Genomic DNA, 23,353 nt, shown 5'->3' on the forward strand with positions numbered 1-23,353 from the left:
TTTGAAATTTGCAGCTGGGTTGCCAGCTAGCTGGTTTGTTAGGTATTCCAGTATCCCCTGGAGTTCCCTTTTGTTGGAAGGTACGTGGAAGGTGGCAGGCTTAGGTTTTCCCCGACGGCTTGCTGCCATCATGCAGACTGGTGTAGAGAGTGCTTCATTGGTCTTGTCGATCATTTTGATGGCTTGCTCGTACGCCTCATGGTATGAGAATGGTAGGTCGATTGTAGCGAGAACGTGCATCCAATCCCGCTCATCCTCTGGGCATGGGATATACTTGGTCAAGGGCCCATAGGGATTCTTGACCTAAGTGTTCCCCTTGAGCATAGCAGAGATGGCGTCTAGGTCGACTAGTGAGGTCTTCCAAGTGTCTGTCTCTATTCTTACAGCATCCGTTCTATTGCCAAGGAAGATCAAGCCGTTACCCCAATCTTCGATGACTCTAGCATTGCGCATCCAGGGTCGGCCTAATAGGACATCGTAGTCCACTCCCTTCATGACTATAAAGTCGATAGAGAACTGGACACCTCTGATCTTCACTGGCCAATTCTTCAGTACCCCGAATGGCTTCACTCTCATACCGTTTGCTAGCGTGACATTAAACCTAGCAGCTTCGACAGGCGGGTTTCCCCAAGCCTGAAGCACTGCGTGGCTAAGCACACTAATCCCAGCTCCCGTGTCTACGATTCCCTTTCTTGTTGTGTCACCTAGGGCTAGGACCGGTAGGACCGCGTGCATCTCAGAGCCTTCCCAAAAGGCGTTGACGTGCAAGGATTTAGGCACGGAGTGCAGCGTCAAACTTGGCAATTCCATTTCTGCATCCTGATCTTGAGGGTCTGCCCGTCACATGCTCTTGTGATCCTTCGACCCACTGCTTAAGATCTTGCCATAGGGTAGGATGCTGCTTAAGTAGATCTCCCAGGCTAAGTGTTACAGGGGTGGTCACTAGCATGGTCAGGAGATTGTTAGATACTCGTCCTTCCCCTAACCTAGACTATCCAGGCCAATGGCCACGGCTAATCTACGGCTCTGTCGCGTCTAGGCTTGGTCTCAGCGGCACTGCTTGTGGTGCAGTTTCTTCTGCCGACTTAGGTTGAGGTGGTGATATCAGCGTGCTTACGTTGGAGAGGTCATCAATCTCGTCCTCTATGATGGGCTCAGTGTCTTTGAGATGCTCTTGAGCCTCCTTCACCCATTCCTTCACTTTTTCTATGGCCTCTAATTGTCGCTTCGGATGCGGGTATTCCCCTACCTTAGCGCTTCCCTTTTCGGCCGTCTTAGGGGCTGAAGTCTCTGCCTCTGCGGTCTGAAACCTTCTTTCCCGCAGGCAGAGTCGTAGCACTCTCAGTTTTTAGTGCGACTTTAGCTTCCGATCTCTTCTTCTTCTGCCTGCGGCTTTTCTTCCCTATGGAGGTTGCGTCAAGATTGCTGGGTCCTGGCAGAGAGATGCCGGCCTGCTTCGTTTGGGCTCGGGTCATGACCCGCAATTGAATAGGTGTGGCCTCCCCATCGAGGTTTTCGATACCAAACAACCCCAGTGGGACAGATGGCAAGTTGGCTGAGCTAGAGGATGGCTTTCGCTTTGGGCAATCTACAAAAAGATGGGTGATTCCGCACTCTGCGCACCTTTGGTCGGCCTTATCTCTGTTTTGCTGCTCTCTTTCAGGGCAGCACGATGAAACATGACCGGGGTGACCACAAGTCCAACAAGTGACTGGATCCTACGACTGCCCTCCTAGGCCTCTACCTCGTCCTCGTCCTAACGCCATCACCGGCACGGGTCGATAATCCATGAGGACCGCGTTACCCTCGTCATCGTGTGAGACGTAAGGGTATATGTAGGTCTCTTCATCATTCGACTCCTCCACATAGTGTACTGGAGCGTCGCTCGGTGGGTGGGTCACGTAAGGACCAGGCGGTCTAGGAATGCCTGTAGGATTTATGTCCATTCTAGGGATGGCTGGTTTCATATCGTTAGGCACGGGAAGAGCCAATAGGGCTCCCCTTCCGAAGAATGGTTGCGGCCTGTTCGCTAGATAAGGCTGGCCGGAGGGTTGCGAGTATGGAAGTCTTCTTGGTAATCTACAATGCACGACATCATGACCGAACCTACCCTAATTAGCGCAAGGTCTTGACCTAGGGTCTTGACACTCGACCGGCAAGTGGTTTCTGCCACAGTACACACAATGGACGTGCGGGCGCGTTGGTCGTCTCAACATGTCTTGTAACTTGCCTAATTCCATCTTGACCTCAGCCAAGCCTTGGTCTGTCTCGGTGGCCTTCCCCTTATCTTGGGATGATGGGATTGACCGCTCACTAGAGGCTGACGTTCTCTCTGAGCTTTGCGAGTTGGGTTCTTCTAGATTTGAGCTCCTAGAGCTCCGCTCTTTCAGCTAGTCATCGACTCTGATGGCTTCCTCAAACACTCTAGCTACCAGTCCCGCTGCAAGCTTGAATTGCCTGCCAAAGCCTTATATAACTCCTCGTCTCGAATTTCGCTGATGAATACATTCAAAACTGCTCTGTCAATCGGTTGCTTGCCTAGAGGGATTCTCTTAAAGAGACTCCTCACATGGGTCATGTAGTCGCGGATGTCCTCCTTCTCTTTCTGCTTGACGTCCATCAAGCATACTAGCAAGTTATCGGAGTATCCGGGCTCGACGAATCTCTTGACAAAGAGATCCTTGAGATTATTGAAGTTGGGTCGCTCTGCAGCATCTAGGCTCGTATACCACGTCCTACCCTTGTCGCCTAGGCAAAGCCCGAATGCTTGCGAGCGTTGAGTTTGGTTGTTGAGGCCGTTGGATTCGCAGACTTTCTCAAACTGCTCAACGAAGCTATATGGGTCGTCCTGAGGTTGGTACTTATCGAGTTGCTTGGTAACAATGGGTATTTTGGCCTGGCTCTTTGAGCCTTGGTTCGCCCCTAATCCTACGAGCAGTGATGTCGCTAGTGCGGTGGCACTCTGATCTACTGCTATATTATCGAGCAATCGTTTCATGAGGAGCTCACTCAACGTCAAGTCTCCCTCCAGTGCTCTCTCGTGCTCCGTTCAGTTTCGGCCAGCCAAGTTCAGCACTCGTTGCACCTCATGCAGCTCCATGCTTTTCCTTTGGCTCCTAGCCTGATGATCCCTACTGTACTCCGTCATTCCCTACAATGCCTTGCGGGCTAGCCTTCTCTCCTTCTCTAGATCTACAATGATTGCGTCCATTGTCCTGTCGCGGTGCTCGTACCAGGCATGTGTGTCATAACTGCTCACTAGTATTGAATAGCATCTGGGAATACGTTCAAATCGAGGTCCTCATTAGACCAATGGTCTGAGCTCTCTTCCGTCATGGTCGAGTTCTCGCACTCCACTACGCTGTCGATCAGGTTGGATGGACTTGACAGATCCTCGTCATTGGCGCTCCGTGCTTGGTCCTATTCTGCGCTTTGATGGTTTGTCTATATCTTGGGTCCTCTCCTATTGGTGGGTTCCTTGAGTGGTTTATCTGAGTGAGTTCCTTTGGTTATTGAATACAAACCTCAATTTATGGTCACTCGGCGAGTGTGTCGTTTCTCATGCACTTGTGCCCAATCAGGCTTTCAGCTTTCTTATGCGTACTTCAAATGTGGAATTCACTATGAGTGCAGCAGCAATCTCTATATGCTTATGCCCTCTTGTCTCGTCTCGGGCCTGATAAGCTTTGTCGCTCAAGTCCTGGCCGTTCTAGCGGGTTCTAGGGTTTGCGCTGCTTCTTGCTGTTCACCAGAGGTTGATCATAGGTCCTCCGATTGGATTTCCATTCTCAACGTGTTAGGTCGCTGGGGAGTGCTCCAGCACTGTCCCCCTGTCGCTTGGTCTTGACTCCTACGTCGGGAACTGCCTACAAGGCGTTCGCCATGTTGTCTTGGAGCAGGTTGCGCTTCGAGTCGATCGTGGGGGTCAATTTTTGATGTTTTTTATTTTCTTTTTTTTTAACCTAAGGGTGTGTCCGATTCTGAGAATCGGACGTCTGATTTACCAATGATCCGATTCTAGGAATCGGACTAGGTGGGTCCGAGTTTGAGCCGTCCGAGTCTCAGAATCGGACGGGGGTTAAGTGTCCGAGTTTTGAAAATCGGACAAGTGGTCCAATCGGACCAGGCGTGTGGTTCGATTGCTGACGTGTCCTAATTCATGAGTCCGATTTCCTCGATCGGACGATTGGGCTAAGCATCCGATCGGACGGGGTTGGTCCGAGTGTCCGAGTGGTCCGAGTCCCTAAATCGGACAAGTTGGTCCGATCGGACAGTTGTCTGAACGTCCGATTCTCAGAATCGGACATTGAATCGGGTGTCCGATTCCACCAACCGAAACTCACTTTCAGGCATAAATTCGTCCATCTTAAGATATCGATTATTATAGACTGCAAGATTCAACAGGAGTGATGTTGGAGTGATGGGGAAGAGATCTATATACCTAGGGATTGCCGATAGCAACGTCACTCCTTGCATGATCGATTGAACGGGTCGCCCAAGCTCTCTCTCTCTCTCTCTCTCTCTCTCTCTCTCTCTCTCTCTCTCTCTCTCTCTCTCTCTCTCTCTCTCTCTCTCTCTCTCTCTCAGCTGGTTGCAAATGAGGGTTCCCTTGCCCTTCAAGAACTTATAACCCTACTAGACCTTACCCGGATATTACCGATCACTCTCCTTGTGATTTCTACACATTCAAATGAGCATTTCCTCCATTTTCCACCTGTTTTCCCCGATTATCTCTCTGTTTTCCCCGATTATCTCTCTGTTTTACAGCAGCAAATCCTATGCCTCTCGGGTGCGATTTCCTACTGTTAACCTACTCTAAATGCAACAAAAATCGAAAGCAAAACACTAAACTAGTTTCTCCATATTTTCCAATCATCAAACAACCAAAATATCCCAAAATACTCACCTATTTTGAAGATCAAAAACACCCAAACTTCCTACCTATCTCAAGCTCCGTTTCGGGGATAAATACCCTACTTCGATGCTCGATGTGAGGCGTGCAAGTGCTCAAGCTTGAATCCGTTGGTCCCGGCAATGGAACCAAAATGTGGGAGCTTTCGCTCAACTGCCAAGACCCACGGACCGCTTATTGCTTCAAGCGTTCCAAGCGAGCGCTAATGGCTATCTCTCACCTAGCCGACACGCCGTCGATCCTACGAGTGTAGTAAGCTTACCTTGATGCTTGATCGAATACCCTCCTCTCTCTTGCACTTCGGTTGCTCCACAATTCTTGATGCTAGCTCAAGCCTCCTCCATCTCCAAGCTCCATCCTCCATAACTGTGCACGCAAGAGAAGAGAAGAGAAGAGAAGAGAAGAGGAGAAGAGGAGATGGTGAAGAACTTCACCCTCTTGATCCCTCACCCCCACACACACTCACTCCCTCACACTCTCACACTCCCTCTCTCAAGAGCACACACAAGCAAGAAGGAGAGAAGAAGAGAGGAAGAAGAAGACTCTTTTTGCCACACACCAAAAGAATGAGCTTCTCATTCACTTTTCAACTTTATATACAAAGCCCTAAATCCTTTTTAGGCGGTCATCCCCTTTTCCCTTTTTTACATGGCCGGCCATAGCCTAGGCCTTTTTTCCCATTTCCCACCATTCTAATTTATCCTATTCCCAACTAATGCGTACACTTTGCACAGGAGCGAGCGTAGCGCTCTTTTACAAGGATTCGGGGGCGCTTCCACATTTTAATAGTGCGCCTTTTACTCTTTTGTTGTCTCGGGGTGACACTGAGACTTTCTGAGGGTCGTGCCCGAACATTTAAATTTGCAGGACCTGGTTACCGATCAAGGCGCCTTTTTCTGCTTTCATCCTGCGCCTTTTTTGCTATTTCCTTTTTTTCCATTTTCCGCTCCTCTCTACTGCAGGAAACACGGTAACAAGCCTCATGGTCATATTGTATCCCACGAAGAGAAGCTTCTGCAACTTCGATTCAAGCTTCGTCTCTCACTTCTTCTTGTCCACAAGGACATATGCCTCACACCCGAAGATGCGAAAATGGGATGCATAAGGCTTCTTCCCAAAGAAAGCCTCGTAGGTTGTCATTTCTACCAAAGCAAAAATCGGAGAGTAATTGTGGATGTGAACCTCTATAGCCACAACCTCAACCCAAAGGGAATGTAGAAGCCCCCTATGATCCAACATGGATCGCCAGCATGGTCCGATTCTCCCACTCTACCACACCATTCTCAAATGGTGTGTTTGGATGTGAGTAATCCACTAGAATCTCATGATCCCTACAAAACTCAAAAAAGAGCCTAGAAGTAAACTCGCAGTCATGATCTCCTCATACAACTCGGACCTTGGAAGTTGTTTGTGTCTCCACAAACACCTTTCACTCATAGAAGCCACACAATCTTGTACTCCAAAAAATAAGGCCACACATAACAACTAAAGTCATCAACAATCAACATCAAATAATTGGCCTTCCTAAGGGAGGCCATGCCCATAAGGCCATAAAGGTTGATATAAACCAAATCAAATAGAGAATAAGCCCACCATGTGGAAACCTAGGAATGTTGCTACCAATGTTGCTTGCCCCTCAAGTAGCTAGGGAAAAGGGTGTAAATGGGTGGGAAATCAAGAAGGCATGCCACCATCTTTCTCCTATAAGCCCATCAGATTGCATCCATATTTAGATGACCATAACGAGCATGCCTAAGCAGCTCAAGCTCATGGGAAGACCTCGCGGCAAAGGCTGTGAGCGTGTAAAGACCACCTTAATGTGTACAAGTCCAAAGAGCCACTCTTGTAGACTCATCCTCCATAATCACTACATCTCTAATGAAGACCACCCAAGTACCTAGCTAGGTAAGACCATAAACAAATAAGAGGTTGAAGTTGAGCTTTGAAACAAAAAGAACTTTGGCAGAAGAAGATTGTATGTCTGGTAATAGAGGAATGGTCCCCACTCCACAAACTGGAACTGTAGAGTTGTCACTAATGGTGACAATGCCCACTCTAGATCGCAAATCCTAAAGCCAATCTTGTTTGTAGGTCATATGAGAAGAAGCGCCACTATCCACAGGCCAAGTCTTCTTCTGGGAAGAAGAAGTAAGAGCCATATCCTCCTCAACAAGTATATGCACAAAGACAAACTCTATCATAGCGGGCATCACCTTTGAATCCTTCTTCTTTGGCTTCAAATAGGGGTACTTCTACTCAAGATGAGTGCCCTTCCCACAGTGTGGGCACTTGGGCTTCTCCTTCAAATCCTTTTTGTCCTCTTCCTTCTTCTCCTTGGACTTCTTCTTCTTCCCTTCTCCTGCATCTATTGTAAATGCCTTGGTGGAGCCAGAATCACTCAATGCCACCTCTCTGAGTCGCTTTTTATGCTCCAAGACAAGCCATAAAAGCTCCTCCCATAAAAGTCTCTCGTGGGTCCTCAAGGTGACAAGGCTGGTGCAGAAGACATTGAATCAGGGAGAGAGCAACTAAGTCAAAAGAATCATAGCCATATCCTTAGAAGAGATCTTCCATCTGAGAGAGCCAAGCTCACATCTCATATCCTCCATTTTTGTGATGTACTCCTCCATAGAAGAAGACTCATCAAGTTTGAGCATCCACAACTCCTTCTCAAGGGAGATCTTGTGGGCAAATAGCTTGTGCTAATACAAAGATGCAAGCTTGCTCCACACTTTCGCCGCAGTCTTCATCCTGCGAACATGCATAAGAATAGAGTCCTGCAAACTCATAAAGAGAAGAGATCTGGCTCAAGAATTGAGTCGATCCTATAAGGTAGCATGGTCCATAGAACGCCCATCAACTAGATCCTCTCTCTTCCATTAGGGCTATGTTTGATGTCGCCTCCTCCTGCAGGGTTGTTGCCTCCTCTTGTACAATTGTGTTTGCAGCAAAACGCAAATTTTGGCACCCAAAAATTGATGCCTTCTCCAATGAATGCTACAATTGTAGTAAACGCAAAGGTTAAAAAATTGTCCTTGATGGGTTAGGGTCCTCTCTTCAAAGGAGTTTGCCTCAATGCTCTTGGTTAGGCTCTGATACCATGTGAGAGTGTGCAACAAAAGAAGAAACACAAGCAGAGAGACAGAGAGAGACAGAGAAGGAAACAAAAGATGAAAGAAGAAATACTGCACTGAATGAAGAGGAATGCTAAACACAATGATGAGGACTGATCAATCCTTGCACAAACCTAGAGCATCAGTGAAGTACAAGATCAAGCTAAGATGATGAAGGCAACACCAATGACAAAGAGTGTTGGAGAGGAGTGTGCTAAAGATAACCTACATAAGAAGTGAGAGAGTGATCAATGAGGTGGCTATAAATAGCCAACACCCTCCAAATCTAGCGACTGTTGTGCCGCAAGAGGCCCTAAATCTAGCCGACTACAATAAATGCCCAAAAATAACTGCATTTAATGCAATTTGACTACTATAAAAAATGGGAAAAATAATGACAAAAATAACTAGCAATCGTTGAGTAGTCTAACACTAACCAGAGGTAGAAACCTCCTGATAAACTAGGGAAATGCACAAGAAATGTGCCTAAAATGGGAGAGATGCACACTAAACTGTCAGAGCTCCCATGTCTCCATCAAAATCTGACAAGAGCTCACAATCAGGAGATGATAGACGACATGACTAAAGCAAGCCTGCTAACAGAACCATCATCAAGCCTTCATGCTTTAAGTCTACAATGTGGAAAAATAAGTTGGTGAGTTCACTACATCTCAAAGCTAGTCATGTGTTCTTTCTTCCATGGGTTGTAAAGAAGAATATATTTAACAAAGCAAAACTTCATGTGCATTCACTTCCTAGTGGAAATTGCTAATTTTCTACCTTGTGTACCAAACATATGATGTTTTTGATTTGGGAGATGGGTCAAACTCTAGTCAAAAGCCTAAAGTGTTGTTTTATATTTGAGGACTCGAAACCATGAATAGATTATGTTGCAAATATTATGTAAGTGTGCATGCTTACATATGCTTATATTTAATTAGAAGACTACTTCATGGATGATGAATATTGAAATAACACAACTTGAACTTGATGAAGATGGAAATTTTTATTGTTGATTAGGGAAAAGGGAGTTGTTGAAGAAGATCATAGGGAGAAATGGAAAGGTAGGGTGGACTAAAACTAGAATCCAATCTAATAAGCTCATGAAGTGCATGGTTCTCATTGGAATCAACCACATGTGGCACTTGATGTAAGTGATCCCTTTCTATAGAAGCACCTTCTATGATTTTCTTCAAAGTGTATTTTCTCACACTGAGATGAATGAAGTGGAAAGTAAAAAAGTGGAAGTGACTTAGGGAGAAAAATCTAACCAATGCAAGCTGAGACTCCCTAAGTATGTCCTAACCTTGGTATGCCTTAAGTGAATGTGAGGGAAAATGCAAAAAGGGATAGGGGATTAGAGATAGAGCCAATCACCTAGGGTCACCAGATGCTTCTAGCTTGAGGATCCCTAGGTGCCATGTAGTGCATGTGAGTGAATTTTTTTTCTCTCTTTCTTTATTTTATTGTTTCTTTTTTTCTTTCTTTTTCTTTTTCACTCTCCTTCTTGGAATAAGAATAGTGCCATACAACTTGTCTTGTAGCCTTACAAAGGTGAGATGGGAAGTGTGAGAGATCATAAGGTTGACTATTGTTAGTAATCGTAGCTTAAATAATGGAACTATGCATTAGGGTGCGCACAATGAAGATTGAATACTAACTCTAGATATTAAAAGCACAATGCATGATTGATACTAATGTTATTGTTGAAAAAGAACCAAACTATTGATGAAGACTTGGGTACTCCTAGATGGAGTAGTTTGCAACTCCTCCATAGTGATTCATCTTAGTGATGGGTTCCAAAATAGCAAGATTGAGATATTTGTGAGCTAGCAATGGTGGGAGAAAAAGGCTTGATGAATCGAATGATGGTCTAGACTTTCATATGGCAACTTTGTGGCATGAGCTTGAGAATGCATCAAATGATGCATTGATGCAAAATACTTATTTAAATCTACAATTTGATGGTGGGCAAGGTGGTGTATGAAGCCATTAAGCCATCTTTCAACACTCTCTTTCTCTTTCTCTCCATTGTTGTCATCCATAGGACATTCTCTTCAAAACACACCACCAACCACTTGACATACCTTAAACCTTTGATTAAAATCAACTATAAAGGCTTTTTCATATGGTGCATTGGTCTCCCACTCACCCTTTCTTCTTCTTACCTTTCAAACCATAAATGTAACCTCCATGATGAGATTCCTCTTAAAGGCCCATCACACTAATAAGCAAGCTTTGATTCAAGTATACTTGGAAATGGAGAATCACATAAGGCATAAAGGCTAGAGTCCATATGTTTTTCTTGGTGTTATGTTATGCGGACTTTGGTTTCTCACTTACTTTTTTATTGAAGATCAAGAATATCAAAAGGGGAAAAGGCCGATTACACCATCATAAGATATTAAAACTTGATCCCAAGGCTCATTCTAGCCCTATAAAAGGAGGAACTTTATGTTTTATATCATGTATTTGGAACTATGGATAAAAAGTGTCCATGTACTTGATAGTCCTTTTGATTGTTGTATGAAATAAGTATACCCTTTGAGAGATTCATTGTATTAGAACTTTCATCCATATTCAAATTCCTCCCAATCTTCCCAAGGGTGTTGTTGATATCCACTCTTAACCAAAGCCTACCTAAAATTTCATCCCTTGTATCATTGTATCTATTATGTTTGCAACACTATTCCTAGTCTTGTCTCTTTCATCCATGGTTTCAACCATGATCATGTGAGGCTATTCATGAATGGAAGTGATCTCTTGACCATTGTCGAATGTGTGCACACATTCTAGAATTTCCTCCTTGTGTGGAAAGTATAAGAATCTTGGAGGACTTTTTGGATGTTGTATATGGAGTGGATGTTGTGTCTAAAGATGAACTTACTCTTTTAGTTTCGTATAAGGTCATCTTGATGTAAAAAGGCTTTTCTATCCAATTTTCTTGTATCTATCTACAATGAAATAAGGAGTTTGTAAAACATGACTTTTCTCCCTTATATAATACAACTGAAATTCTAGTATATTACAAGCTTGGATTTTTGTATATGTTTCCTCCCCCTATATGGGTGTATAGCAATAGGGTTTTGAGATATTCTATATTGGTGTTACATTTTATGCTATTCAAAATATACATTTTACACAAGCAATGGCTGAGATTTACATTAGCCCCAAAATTTTGGTTGTATTATTCAGTGGCATCTCAATATTTCAAGAAACATTTGAATAACTTTTACATTTCAATGGAAAGCTTTTCAATCAAAAATCTTTTTGATGAAAAATACTTCTTTTAATAAAAAAGAATTTGATCAAAACACAAAAGCTTATAATAACTAGAATTCCCCTCTTGTGTTATATTAGGCTTTTAGATCTAAAGCTTTTAGATTGAAAAGCTTTCGATCAAAAGAGTTTTAGATTTAAAAATTTTCAATCTCAAGACTATGTATTCATATTTATGTGCATTATTCAAAAAAACCCAAGTAATATCATATTATCAACTGAGAAACAATTATTTAAACCAAATAATACTACTTAGACTTGTGTGTCTATCAATTCCCATCCTCTGATCTTACTTCAGACAAGGTTGCAACTTGCACCTTCAATTTATGTGCCTTGTCTTCCGGTTTGCTTTTGGTAGCATATTCTATTGTGGCTATTGGAATGGAGAGGAGTGTGGCCATGGTTGGTGACAATGCAGCTTTCAATGGTGTCTTATCCTCACAAATTATCAAGGACCCAAGGATTTTGCCATGTGTAACTTATGGAATCACATAAGTGCAAGGGAGAGGTAGGAGTGGGTCCCCATTTATTTTCCCCTCCAACCATAAGAGTAAGAAGGGGTGGGGTGGGGGGAGGAGGCAAGAGAAATATAATTTATTTGTTACATTTTTTAAATACTATCTTTTTTATATTCAAGATAATACATCATAGTCTAATAAGTGCTAGTTGTTTGTTCCATAGATCTCTTATTAGGAAAGCATGGTTTGTGCAAAATTGCCTGTGGTATGTGGTTTTAAGAGCTATAGTGCATCCTCTAATTCCTACTCTTCCAAATGATTAGGACCACACAACTATGGGGAAGAAGTTCTCATTTGGGATACAGATGATGCCCGTGTGTATTTAGCTCTTCTCAAGTGCATTTCTAAAGAGGCCATTCCAATGGTTACCTCCTATAAGATAGCTTCAAAGGTGTGGGAGAAGCTATAGATGTTGTACGATGCTCCATAGACCATGCAAGTTGTGACCCCCTATGGTCAACTCTAGCAAATGAAGTCCAAAAGCTAACCATGCAAGTTGTGACCCTTTATGGTCAACTCTAGCTAATGAAGTTTGAGCCAAAGGACATCATCTAGTCATTCCTACTTCATGTTAGATAGACAAGTGCTTTAGCACATGCAGTCTGCTCTTCCAAAGGCTCATCTAGTGGGGACTATACTTTATAAGCTCCCTTGGGAGCTTGATGCAATAGCCAATGCTCTTCGGGCCCAAATCTCATTGACACTAGTAAACTTTATACATATTTCATCCATGCTTCTTAAGCATGAGGCATCCTTGAGGTTATAAAGGAGGCTTTTATCTCGGTATGGTGGCCATGATGAGCATTTTCAGCTTCACAAAGGGGCAATAGGAAAAAGAAGATGAAATCCCAATGCTATCACACTTGGAAGAAGGGCAACCTATGCAAGGATTGTGAGGAGCTAGCATTATCATAGAAGAAGAAGAAGAAGAAGCAATAGCATCAGGATAGAGACACATCCCATAAGTCATCACCCTCCTTCAACTCCAACTCGATTCAGATCCTTAGACGAAGGCACGGAAGGGCTTATCCTCGGCCAAGAAGGGAAGGGCATGGTTGCACCTCCTTCTACTACTTTATAATGCTACTAATGCAATCATCTCTCATGACTCTCTAGTGCCAAAAAGAGAGTGCGAGAGGGTGGTGAGGTGGGGCAGATACACCTCATCTATACAAGTATACAAATGCACATGATGCAGAGAGAAGGGCATGGTCGCACCTCCTTCTACTACTTTATAATGCTACTGATGCAATCATCTCTCATGAATCTCTAGTGCCAAAAAGAGAGTGTGAGAGGGTGGTGAGGTGGGGCAGATACACCTCATCTATACAAGTATACAAATGCACATGATGCAGAGAGAAGGGCATGGTCACACCTCCTTCTACTACTTTATAATGCTACTGATGCAATCATCTCTCATGACTCTCTAGTGCCAAAAAGAGAGTGTGAGAGGGTGGTGAGGTGGGGCAGATACATCTCATCTATACAAGTATACAAATGCACATGATGCAGAGAGGGGTATCCCCTAGCATATTGACCGGCATTTGGCAATTCAAAATCCTAAATCGAGGACTGACATCCAAGTTCATGATGGGATATTTTTTTACAAGGAGTGGGATTGGATCCTAATCCAAGCCTATATGATGGGACAATTTGGTGATCTAGCCAAAGGCAGAAAAACAAGCCCATGGTCATTTATGTACTGCAGTAGCATTGGTGATAGGATGGTCACATGTGCTACTTTAGAGGCATTGTTCATAAACATAGAGAGTTGCTTGAATTCCTTTCTATTTTCAAAAGCTGGTATGATTGACATCAACATTACATTCTCTCTAGGTCACCTTGGTGATGGGCTGGCCACCCATTGCTTGGGTATCCATGGTACATTCTAATTGACATTGTTATACATACTATGATGAATTGTTATCATTGTATATTGTATTGTACCGAATCACCCATGATCTGAGGGGGGTTGTTAGTAGATTAGTCAATTCATGTGTGAGTTTGTGCATGAGTAGTCGGTTACATTTTATGTTAGTCATGTTTTTGGGCTGCATTATTTTTGCTAGATTTAGTGGCATTTATGGTTGGCCAACCAACTTGATTATTTCATGATTATTTGGGCCAATCAACTTTTTCTTAATTATTGGTTATTTATAGCCCGGGGTCCCTCATCAAACACATAATCATCATCAACATACTCTCGCATCTTCAGGTCCTATTGAAGAGAGGGAGCTAGTGCTAATTCCCACTCAATTCTCTTTGTAGTGTTCTTCTCTTCTTTGCAATCTCCCTTTTCTTTCGTGTTGTGTCATAAATTACTGCAGATTCTCATGCTTCCATTATTGCACCCACTTCTAACATTAAGATCACGCATGGCTTCTCATCATACTATGGGCCTTACATCTTTGAGCACCATGGATCATTGGTGGCGCCTTACACTCACTTTTGGGCCCTTAGAGGTCAATAGCTAATGCTAGTAAAGTACCAAAGAGATGCCAAGTAGGGTGTTTTATATGGGTGTACTACAAAAGTTACTATAGCTCTGTATAATTTCATCTGCTTATATAGTTAAGGAAAACCTTTTTCAAAAGGTTATTAATACCACATTTAGAGATAAAGAAAGCAAAGGGTGTGTGGTAAGTGGGTTTATAAACTACAAACTTTCTTTTGATGGCACAAGAGGGCTTCTACACATTGATGAGTTTCATGAGTACGCCCTAAATGTTTGCATCTATGTGGCATCATAGTAATGGAAACTTACATTTTTTCTATTTGAACAAATTTGTAGAAACACCACAGTTATATACTTGGTCATGATCAAGGAGGAAGTAGGCCTTTCTTGGATGGAAACCAACATTTTGGATTTTGGCTCCTCTAGTATTTCACTATTTAGTGCCTACAGATCTTTGTGAGCCTATGTAGACTCTATCAATTTATTCTCTCTTAAAAATAGTTTGGGGATTTTTTAGGACATAAAGTGGCCTCTTAAGGTTTGGGAGAAACTTATGTCATCTTTTGAAATGAATTAGTGCAAACATTTGAGTTGTAATTGATACTACATTCTTGTATTTGAGCCTCAAAATAAGGCCATTGGCATGTTATATGAATTAAACGATATCATATCTTCAAAAGTATCAGAAAGATGTTGCAAGTAGGGATTCTAGTCATTATGCTTCTATTTTGGGAAAGTAGCTTGAATATTTGGTGAGATTTTGACCTTAAAACTATTGCTAAAAATCAAAATTAAATGTGTGACACGTATCCAAAACTTGCAAGTATTCTTCTCCATGATAGAAGCATATGACAACCATCAAATTTTGTATTCCACAACCAAATCATGATGTGATAAAAGGATTCTATGGAGTTGGTGGGGTAATAGGATAAAAGAGTGTATGAGGATTGAAAAGTTTCATGAAAGAGTAAGCCTAGCCTCACATCCTACAATGATTAAATGAGCTTAGCCTTGTAGTCTACAATGATTAAATACCATAATTAAAGCTATAATTTGTACTGTCCTTGAATATGGGTATCATAGTAAGGCAATTGGCCATAATCAAAGTTACAGGTGTGGCCTATGTATCAAAAACTTCCATGTTATGTTCTAGGACATTGGTGGGTTAACAAAATGTCCAAGGATAGATTTATGTCCCATTGCCAAACTAGGGTTAGTTTTGATTATGTCTAGAAGTTGTGGGTTTTTTAGTGAAGCACAAGGCAACCAAGCTTGCTTTGGTTGAGACTATGGTAGTAGACATGGCACATAAGAAATAATAATGGTGCGAATTAGTTTGGTTGAGACAAAGATGCAAACATCTTAGGAGGTCAAATTTACTAATGGTGAGGAGCTTGTCGATTGTAGGTTTGAGTCACTTTGCATAAACAAAGGGATTTGACACACATTTGCATTTTTTATAGCCCCTACAAATTGCAAATGTTGAGGAAACAATGAGAAAATACCTAGAAGGCTTGGGCTATGTTGTGTGGCAAACTAATGGACCAAAAATGCCAAGCAAAACATGATGCTATACTAATGGACCAAAGACACCTAGCACAAGATGATACTATTACCATATACATCATCCACGAAGATCCTACTTGAGCATTGATTTGCCACATAGCTATTCAAGTATTCAAGTATATGGCCTTCCATTTCTTTCATTATTTTTGGTTGTGATATATATCCAAGCATGATAAATTCATCTAGTATAGCACGGCTTTCTTAATGGCTTTTCTAATAACAATAATATGATGCGAATCAAGGTCCCAATGTTCACAAGTAGCTCACCAACACTCTTTATCTTTCACCCTTCCTTTGGAAGAGATGGTGCCCCTCCCTTGCATGACATCCAATCTCACTAGGCATGGCCATCTTCCCAACACCGACACCACTTCATAAGGTTTCCCTACGCATCAACTACCACTCACTAGCACTCTTTAACTTTTCATTCTTGCTTTGGAAGAGATGGTACCCTTCCCTTTCATGACATCCAATCTTGCCTAAGCATGGCCATCTTCCCAACCCTTAGCATTTGCATACATCTTTTCATATAGTTTTCTAGGGTTTATAAGCATCAGCAACCAATGTCCTTGTCGTAACATTGCCAATTAGAGCTACTTTCATCTTAAACATGCTTTGAGTGTTCCCATTGCGTAGACATATAGATGCCACATATAGATGCCAATAGAATGTTGCTTCTTGGTGAAATTTCTGTGCTGACGGACACACCAGTACTCCCTTCATCCATCATCTCCCCAATCTTCTTCATAATTGGGAAGGTGTATTGGTCATTACAAAGGCCAAGTATCTTTATTTCTTAGAACTGAAAAATTAGGTCCCCAAGGAGAGGCAATAATGAGGTCATGCTGTTTCCCTTTTTTAGCCATCGTTTTCATAAATCGAAGCATCCACACAACAAGCAATGTAAGGAACCACAAGAGGCGCACTCTTTACCCTCGGCTAGATAATGTTATTTTTTCCTTCTTTTGCAATTGCATAGATATGTTTGCCTTATTGCAGAAATGCTCTAAGCCACATCTTTGACAAAGAATTTGCTAGAGTAAGAGCAGCTAACATACCAAATACACTCTAGTTGAACTCATGGCTTTCTGACCAATCAGCAGCTTGATCTGAGCAGCACACATCCTGTGTTTTGCCACCAACCTGCGCACAAATCATCCCCTCATCTGTTGAGCAAGAGAAACTTTGAAACAACATTTCCACTCATGGTCTGAAGATGGAGCCTAGGAAGGGGAATGCCTTCAGAGAGACCTGGACACCTCTTGGTTCTACCCACAGGCCTAAACCTCTATGCTACCATCTTGGAGGCTTCTGTTCTATTCTTCACAGAAAACTAAAGAGTCTTAGGTTGCAACTTCTTCAGGAGTACAGTTGGCATGACAACAACATTTTACCACAAAATAAATACAGGCAGCCAAGTCCACCCATTGGACACCCATTTTCTTGAACTGCAAAACAAAAACATTTGCAAGCATACCCTTACAAAATACCAAAATGAAAAGTGAATATCTGCTGGGAGCATGGAAACATCTCCTTAGGTTTCAGAAGGGCCTCTTGCTGCACAACTCCATAAAGATATGGCTCATCAACCCATCAAATGTCCTGCTAACAATTTCAATTACAGCTCATGGCCAACACACTGATAAAATGAATATTAGCATGCCTCCTTACAATCGGTTTAGCATTCACATTAGAGAAGCATTAATCATGCAGTAGATAAATTCTTGCCCAAAATTGGAATATAGCTCAAGTATGATCTCAGTGAGTTACTGGATTTTATTCTTACAGTTGATTTAGAGATTTATTTAACCAACATGCCTTTGCTTCCTAATGGTACTTCTCAATGTCATAAAAGAATGTGTAATGTTGTGAATACTGCTACATACAACAATACAGAACCAATACTCTTACAAGTGCTGCCTCACAATCGTGCAAAGAGAAGCTATTAGAAGATATCCTTACTCTTCTGTCATGGTAGACTGCATCATGATAATTAAAGTCCACATAGCCAGTGGTAACATGCCTGATTCAAACTGTCAAAGAGAAAAATTATCTTCTCTCTCTTGGAGGCTGAAGATAGCCATCAGGTGCACCTTGCGATGGCCAAAAATTTTGAGGTGCAGCTATCCTTGAAGTATGGGCACCATAAGCCACTGTTGAGGGGGCCTGCCTTGGCAAGCCCCTTGCATAACTTGCTCCTCCACTTCGTGCTCCAACATCTGGCACAAAAGGCCTTAACCCTCTGGAGGAAAAGGGTGCTGTATGACCCAAGGGAGGTGGGTTTAGATACCCAATTGAAAAAGGAGGCTCCATGTAGTATGCATCCCTACCATCATGGCCACTCCTGAAGGTCACATTCGCACCTGCCACTTCGTCAGTAGAGTTCTGAACTTGATGCTTTGCAATCTCTAAAACCCTCAAGACCTCTGCTACTCGCTCAAAGCTCCCATCTAGAGACTTGCCAGGTTGCACAAAGGATGCACCTTCATAAGGGCTTGGATGCAGAGGATTTGCAAAGTAATCTGGCCTGCTGGCCAGAGGAGGCATATTGTCCCTGTTTACTGGACCATAGTGTGTGTGTCGCATGTAAGGATCTGAGTGCAGTGCGTGAGGTGGCAGGTCAAACATTTGTCTGGGTCTGCCAAAGCTCTGTGGCTGACCCATATCTTCAGACTTTGATCTTCTTCTGAGCATCTCTTCTTCAGAAACATCCCTGGAGAGGTGCTCTGAGGACCCGTGGCTAGAATCTCTATCCGGAGGGCAGCTTTCACCTCCCCATGATGATCGTGACCTAGATCTTTGGGTTGAACCTTGCTGTACATCCAACATCGGATTTTGTTCTACACCATTTGATGAGATGCCAATACCAGAAGAATTAGAGCTAATGCCTACAGCCTGCTCTTCTACTGGTGTCTTCAAAGCGCTTTCTTCTTTGAAATGCTCATAGGTTGTCATTTTGTCTGTAGCTTGAGTATCTGATTCTCTGACCACATATGCATTCAGAACATCTTTGGAAGTAATGGCACTAACTTCAATTTCAAACATCTCTTTTCTGCAAGCTGCTTCAGACTGTACCAAACTGCCTAAGGAGTTCTGATTCTCAACTTGTTCACTTCCATTATTGGTCACCCGTTCTGGAGGATGACTCTCAATCTGTCTTGATTCTGAGAGAGCCTTGTGATTTGAATCTACTCCGACCACCACGAGAGAGTGATCTGTCCAAACTTCTTGTTCTTTCGAAGTCTCTACAGGCTGCAGGATATTCTTTACATCATCAGCATGAACCTGAAGAGAAGATCCAATTTCAGTGTCAGCATTAACCTCAAGTTGGAGACGTGAGAGCACATGCTTATCATCAAGTCTCAGATTGTCACCACTGACAGAGTCAGTGGCACAGGATTCATCTCTAATGATGCTTCCTGTTGAGGCACAGCCCTCTTTTACTTTTCCAGGTGCACCTTGCACCCATCCCTGACTTGCAGATCCATCCCCAGCGAGTGTTTGATCCATGTGACCACATTCAGAGTTGACTCTTCCATCCACATCAACCATCTTCTTGTTCTCACAAATGTCGTTTGGTATTGATGATTCTTGATAAACATTTATTTCACTCCTTAGTTGACCATCATTTTCACCATCTTCTTTGGCCTTTATTCCTGAGACATGAATGCAAGAGTCAATTTGATGAACATGTGACTTTAAATCATCCTGGGGCAGTGCATTGAGAGTTGATTCATCCTGCTCCTGTAGCTCTTGGGCATCATTTTGATGGAAGCTTGACATTAAGTCATCCTGTGGCAGTGCATTGACAGTAGATTCATCCTGCTTCTGCTGCTCTTCCACACTCTTCATCATAACAGAACCTTCTTTCAAGCCTTCGAGTAAAGAAGCCTGCCATGACCAATAAATCATAAAAACTCAAAAGGGAGCAAATAAAGGAGAAGCTGTCCAGACAGCCAAAAAAAAGAAAGAATTACCTTGCCTTCATTAGATGCAGCGTTCTGCTCCCTGAATTTTTCCTCCCATGCCCTTTGTGCATTCTCTTCTGCTTCAAACTGCTCTATAAGCTCCGCTTGGCGTTCAAGAACCCTCTGCACCTCTGCATCTCTCTCATCCTCCATACCTTTTGATAGGCTCTCCATGACTTGAAGGTCCTGTGCTCGTCCAAAATCCTCTTCAGAATATGTGTCTGCTGGTACTCTGCAAATATTATGACGGAGGATTGCTAGTAACATAAACTAAGAAACCATTCTCCTAAAACAAGCAACAATAAAACTAACATTCTCCACACAGTTTACCTGTTTTCCTTTTTCCTTGGCTGCCGAACAGATTTTCCAGCCCATCGTTTCTGGGGGGATTCTCCATCAGTTGATACAGGCGACCTTAATGCAGAACTTCTGACAAGCAACTCTGGCCCATATCCCCACTCCCTCTCTGGTTGCTTCTTTGCTCCTTTTCGTCTTCCCCATGCTAAACCTCCTTTTTCTCTCCCATTTTCATCATCGCCAATCGTGTCCATACCTTCAAAAAGGCTGCTCTTCCTTGAATCCCTTCTTTCTATGCCATCAACCATCATGTCCTCATCTTCTTCAGCTTGAATTGCTTGTGAGAAGCCCTCATCAAAAGTTTTCTTATGCTCCATGAATGTAGAAGAAGCTTCCTCATCAGCATCCCCTTCAGTTTCTGCAACAAAAAGGTTACCATACTGTGTAAGAAGTTCTGCCGGGTACTTGGACAAGAGCTCCATTCTGGAGGCTTCCAGCCATATCCGGAGCTGGACCTCAGATTCTAATTGACGTTCAAGCTCCATAACCTGAAATAGCCATCCAGCTTGAGTTTAAGTTACAGATTCACCATCAAAACAGCAATCAGGATTTCAACGCACAAACCTTCTGTGCCAGAAGTTGAGCTTGCTCGCGTGCAGCTTTTGACACAGCACGTTCAGATAGCAAGCGTGCGCGAAGAAATTCAATAGTCATTGCTGCCGCATCCTCAGCCAAGGCAGGCCTGCAAAGCATATTTAGTTAGCAACTTATTTACAGCAAACTGCATCTCTGTGAATCGCAGTAGCCCAGCACAAATAACTACTCGCAAAGAAGGGCTACACTAGCATTGAAATGACCTGAGGATGGCAATTGAGTATGAAAGCAGCACAGAGGCATTTTAGATGTACCGGTCAAGGGAGGACGTGCTGAGGCTGCGGTCCATAGTTGCATTCTGTGATTCAGTACCATTCAATGCTTCGGGACGCTCATCCATGGCTCGGATCAAGTGTATTTATTACGAAGCATCTAGCAGGTGAGTGATACTATGGCAGTCGTATGGAGAATCTTCCAGAAGGGGCATTGAACGGATAGGAGCGATTTGACATGGCACTTCTTCCCCCCTCCTCCTCGTCTTCTTCTTCTTCTTTCATGAACGCCACTAATCGAGATCCAGGACAGCGATACAGAGAGAGCGGGTAACGCTCATTCAATAAACCATTAATAAAGCCTTCAGATCAAATTGACCTTTAACAGCCAAACAGAGAAGCATTTCCTGTTCTGAAGGGGCGTCTTCCGAGCCGAGTCTTCGTTTGCTGTACAGCCGGCGGTCCCGTCTCTCGGATGATAGAGAGCTCTCTCGCTCAGCCTCTCTCTCTCTCGCGTATGCTGCGTTCTTTTCCTTGGAAGCCCTTCGAGCTGGACCCAGCCTCTAGCTCCGCTATTCTTTCACTGCTTCTGTTCTCCGTTCCCTTGTGGCCCTGTGCGTGCGTGTGTGTGTTTTTGTGTGTGAAAGTGGACGAGAGAGAGAGAGACTAGTGGCTAGAGTAGTTCTCTTGTGTAGAGAGAGTGGCCCTTCATGACTTATACTTGCGAGAACGTGCCCTTCCTCGCACATCTCAATCCACATGCCAATGAGAGAGGGGGTGTTCTCGTGCGACCTCCATCCCGCCACTACGATTCGCAAACCAAGTTATGGCCTGTTCACACCAGTCGATGCTGGGTACTGAGACCCTACCGACTTTCCCGATCACATGGTTTTGTTGATTCTTACAGTTTTTTTTCTTTTACATATTTCAAAATAAAACATGACTCTATAAAGAAAGTCAATTCCATGATTTCCAATGCAACCAGACTCACCATGTGACCATCTCCATGCATGCCAACCATTGATTTGTGTTGTTGGTGAGATTGGCTAAGCCCTCAAAGGTGAGTCTATCTCACCACTTACATTCACCTACCTGCATGTGCATCTAATCGCCCACCAAAATTGGCAAAGATTATAAATTGGATGAGATAATGACGTAATCGTTTGCTGTAACCATCTCGACCATGTTATTATTAAGTTTTTGATTATTAAAGAGAACTTTCCTAATGACAAAGTGTATTTCTATCTAGAATGTTTCCAAGAACTTAGTGCATTAAAAGGGATTAATTCAAGAGGGACAAAGCATTACACTACCTTATTATCGATCAACAAAAATTGGTCTTCTTATCTAAATGTGTGCATACATGGGTGCAAAAGAAGTCTATGTATATGTGCACATGTGTATATGTGCGTGGCTAGGTGCATGCATGCTTTTGTGTGTGTGTGTGTGTGTGTGTGTGTGTTACCAAAAGAAATGAACAAATCGAAAGTAAAAGGCATATTAACATTATATATCCATATCATGATTAGTAATAGTTAAGACCGTTTATTTTTAACCATCCAGCAAAAGAGAACAAAAGGGGGTGACATGAATTTCATAACAATATTCTTTGCAAATTATACTGTTTTATCAATCATAGACAACAAAGAGCCAAGATCCACAAAACGCACGCGAAGATACGGATAAGGGAGCGAATCAATACCTTTATTGAGAACTAACAAGTGCCTCAGGTGTCATAGTCCACCCTCGGTTGCTATCCCCTTTAATCCTTATACAAGTTTACCTTTGTAGATTCCATGTTTTAGGTTTGCTATGGTAGATTGAGAGCTCATCCTCATGTGGATGCTAGCCATCATGCAAGAGTTGGATGGTGCTAGTATTAGGATGGTTACAAAGAGGGAAGTCAGTTACAAGAGTAGGAATGTGTTGGTGATTGAGAGGCTATACAAAAACAAGCTAGTTGTAGATAAAGATGAGTGAGGTTGGTAAAAGGGTCCCTTTCTTAATATACAAGAGGAGGGTTCTACACATCATGGTACATAGTAACATAGTGGATGCATTAAACCACCTAAGGTTTTTATAAGACATATAAGCCATGTGTAATGAGCCAAGACATGGGTTTCTGGAATCCAAGAGTATTCTATGAGAATACCCTATAGGAATTAGTATGCAATGCTTATCAATTGTTTTGGTTACATTTGTCAAACTCCATGTTGACTGCATATGATGCATTATCAAGAAGTCATCCTTTTTTCAAGATATGTTCGTGGGTTATTAGGAGAGTGATTCTCGTGCATAGAAATGGAACATAAGCAATAGGTATATGTTACGATATACAATTCATTCATAGAGAGTCAATTACATAAAGACATGCATATG

General features: G+C 42.8%; 1 protein-coding gene across 1 annotated transcript; it reads right to left on the reverse strand.

The window, feature by feature from the left end:
• Positions 1-16,055: 16,055 nt before the first annotated feature.
• Positions 16,056-21,639, reverse strand: LOC148026127 (uncharacterized). Its single transcript, XM_087693397.1, has 5 exons — positions 21,017-21,639; positions 20,733-20,850; positions 20,142-20,656; positions 19,821-20,043; positions 16,056-19,734 (listed from the first exon to the last, which is right to left on the reverse strand). The coding sequence occupies exons 1-5, from the start codon at positions 21,100-21,102 to the stop codon at positions 17,893-17,895; spliced, it is 2,784 nt and encodes a 927-aa protein (XP_087549523.1). The 5' UTR covers positions 21,103-21,639; the 3' UTR covers positions 16,056-17,892.
• Between the last annotated feature and the right edge of the window lie 1,714 nt (positions 21,640-23,353).

This window comes from Lygodium microphyllum, chromosome 14, assembly GCF_053477565.2.
Source record: "Lygodium microphyllum isolate KBCC chromosome 14, Lygodium_microphyllum_v1.1.10, whole genome shotgun sequence".
NCBI lineage: Eukaryota > Viridiplantae > Streptophyta > Polypodiopsida > Schizaeales > Lygodiaceae > Lygodium > Lygodium microphyllum.

Bases quoted from the DNA above. Each gene is read 5' to 3' on its own strand.
- LOC148026127 (XM_087693397.1), bottom strand. From the start codon at position 21,102: ATGGATGAGCGTCCCGAAGCATTGAATGGTACTGAATCACAGAATGCA. The intron at 20,044-20,141 runs GTAAACTGTGTG...TAATATTTGCAG, and splicing joins CCAAGGAAAAAGGAAAACAG to AGTACCAGCAGACACATATT. The intron at 19,735-19,820 runs GTAATTCTTTCT...TGGTCATGGCAG, and splicing joins CTGCATCTAATGAAGGCAAG to GCTTCTTTACTCGAAGGCTT.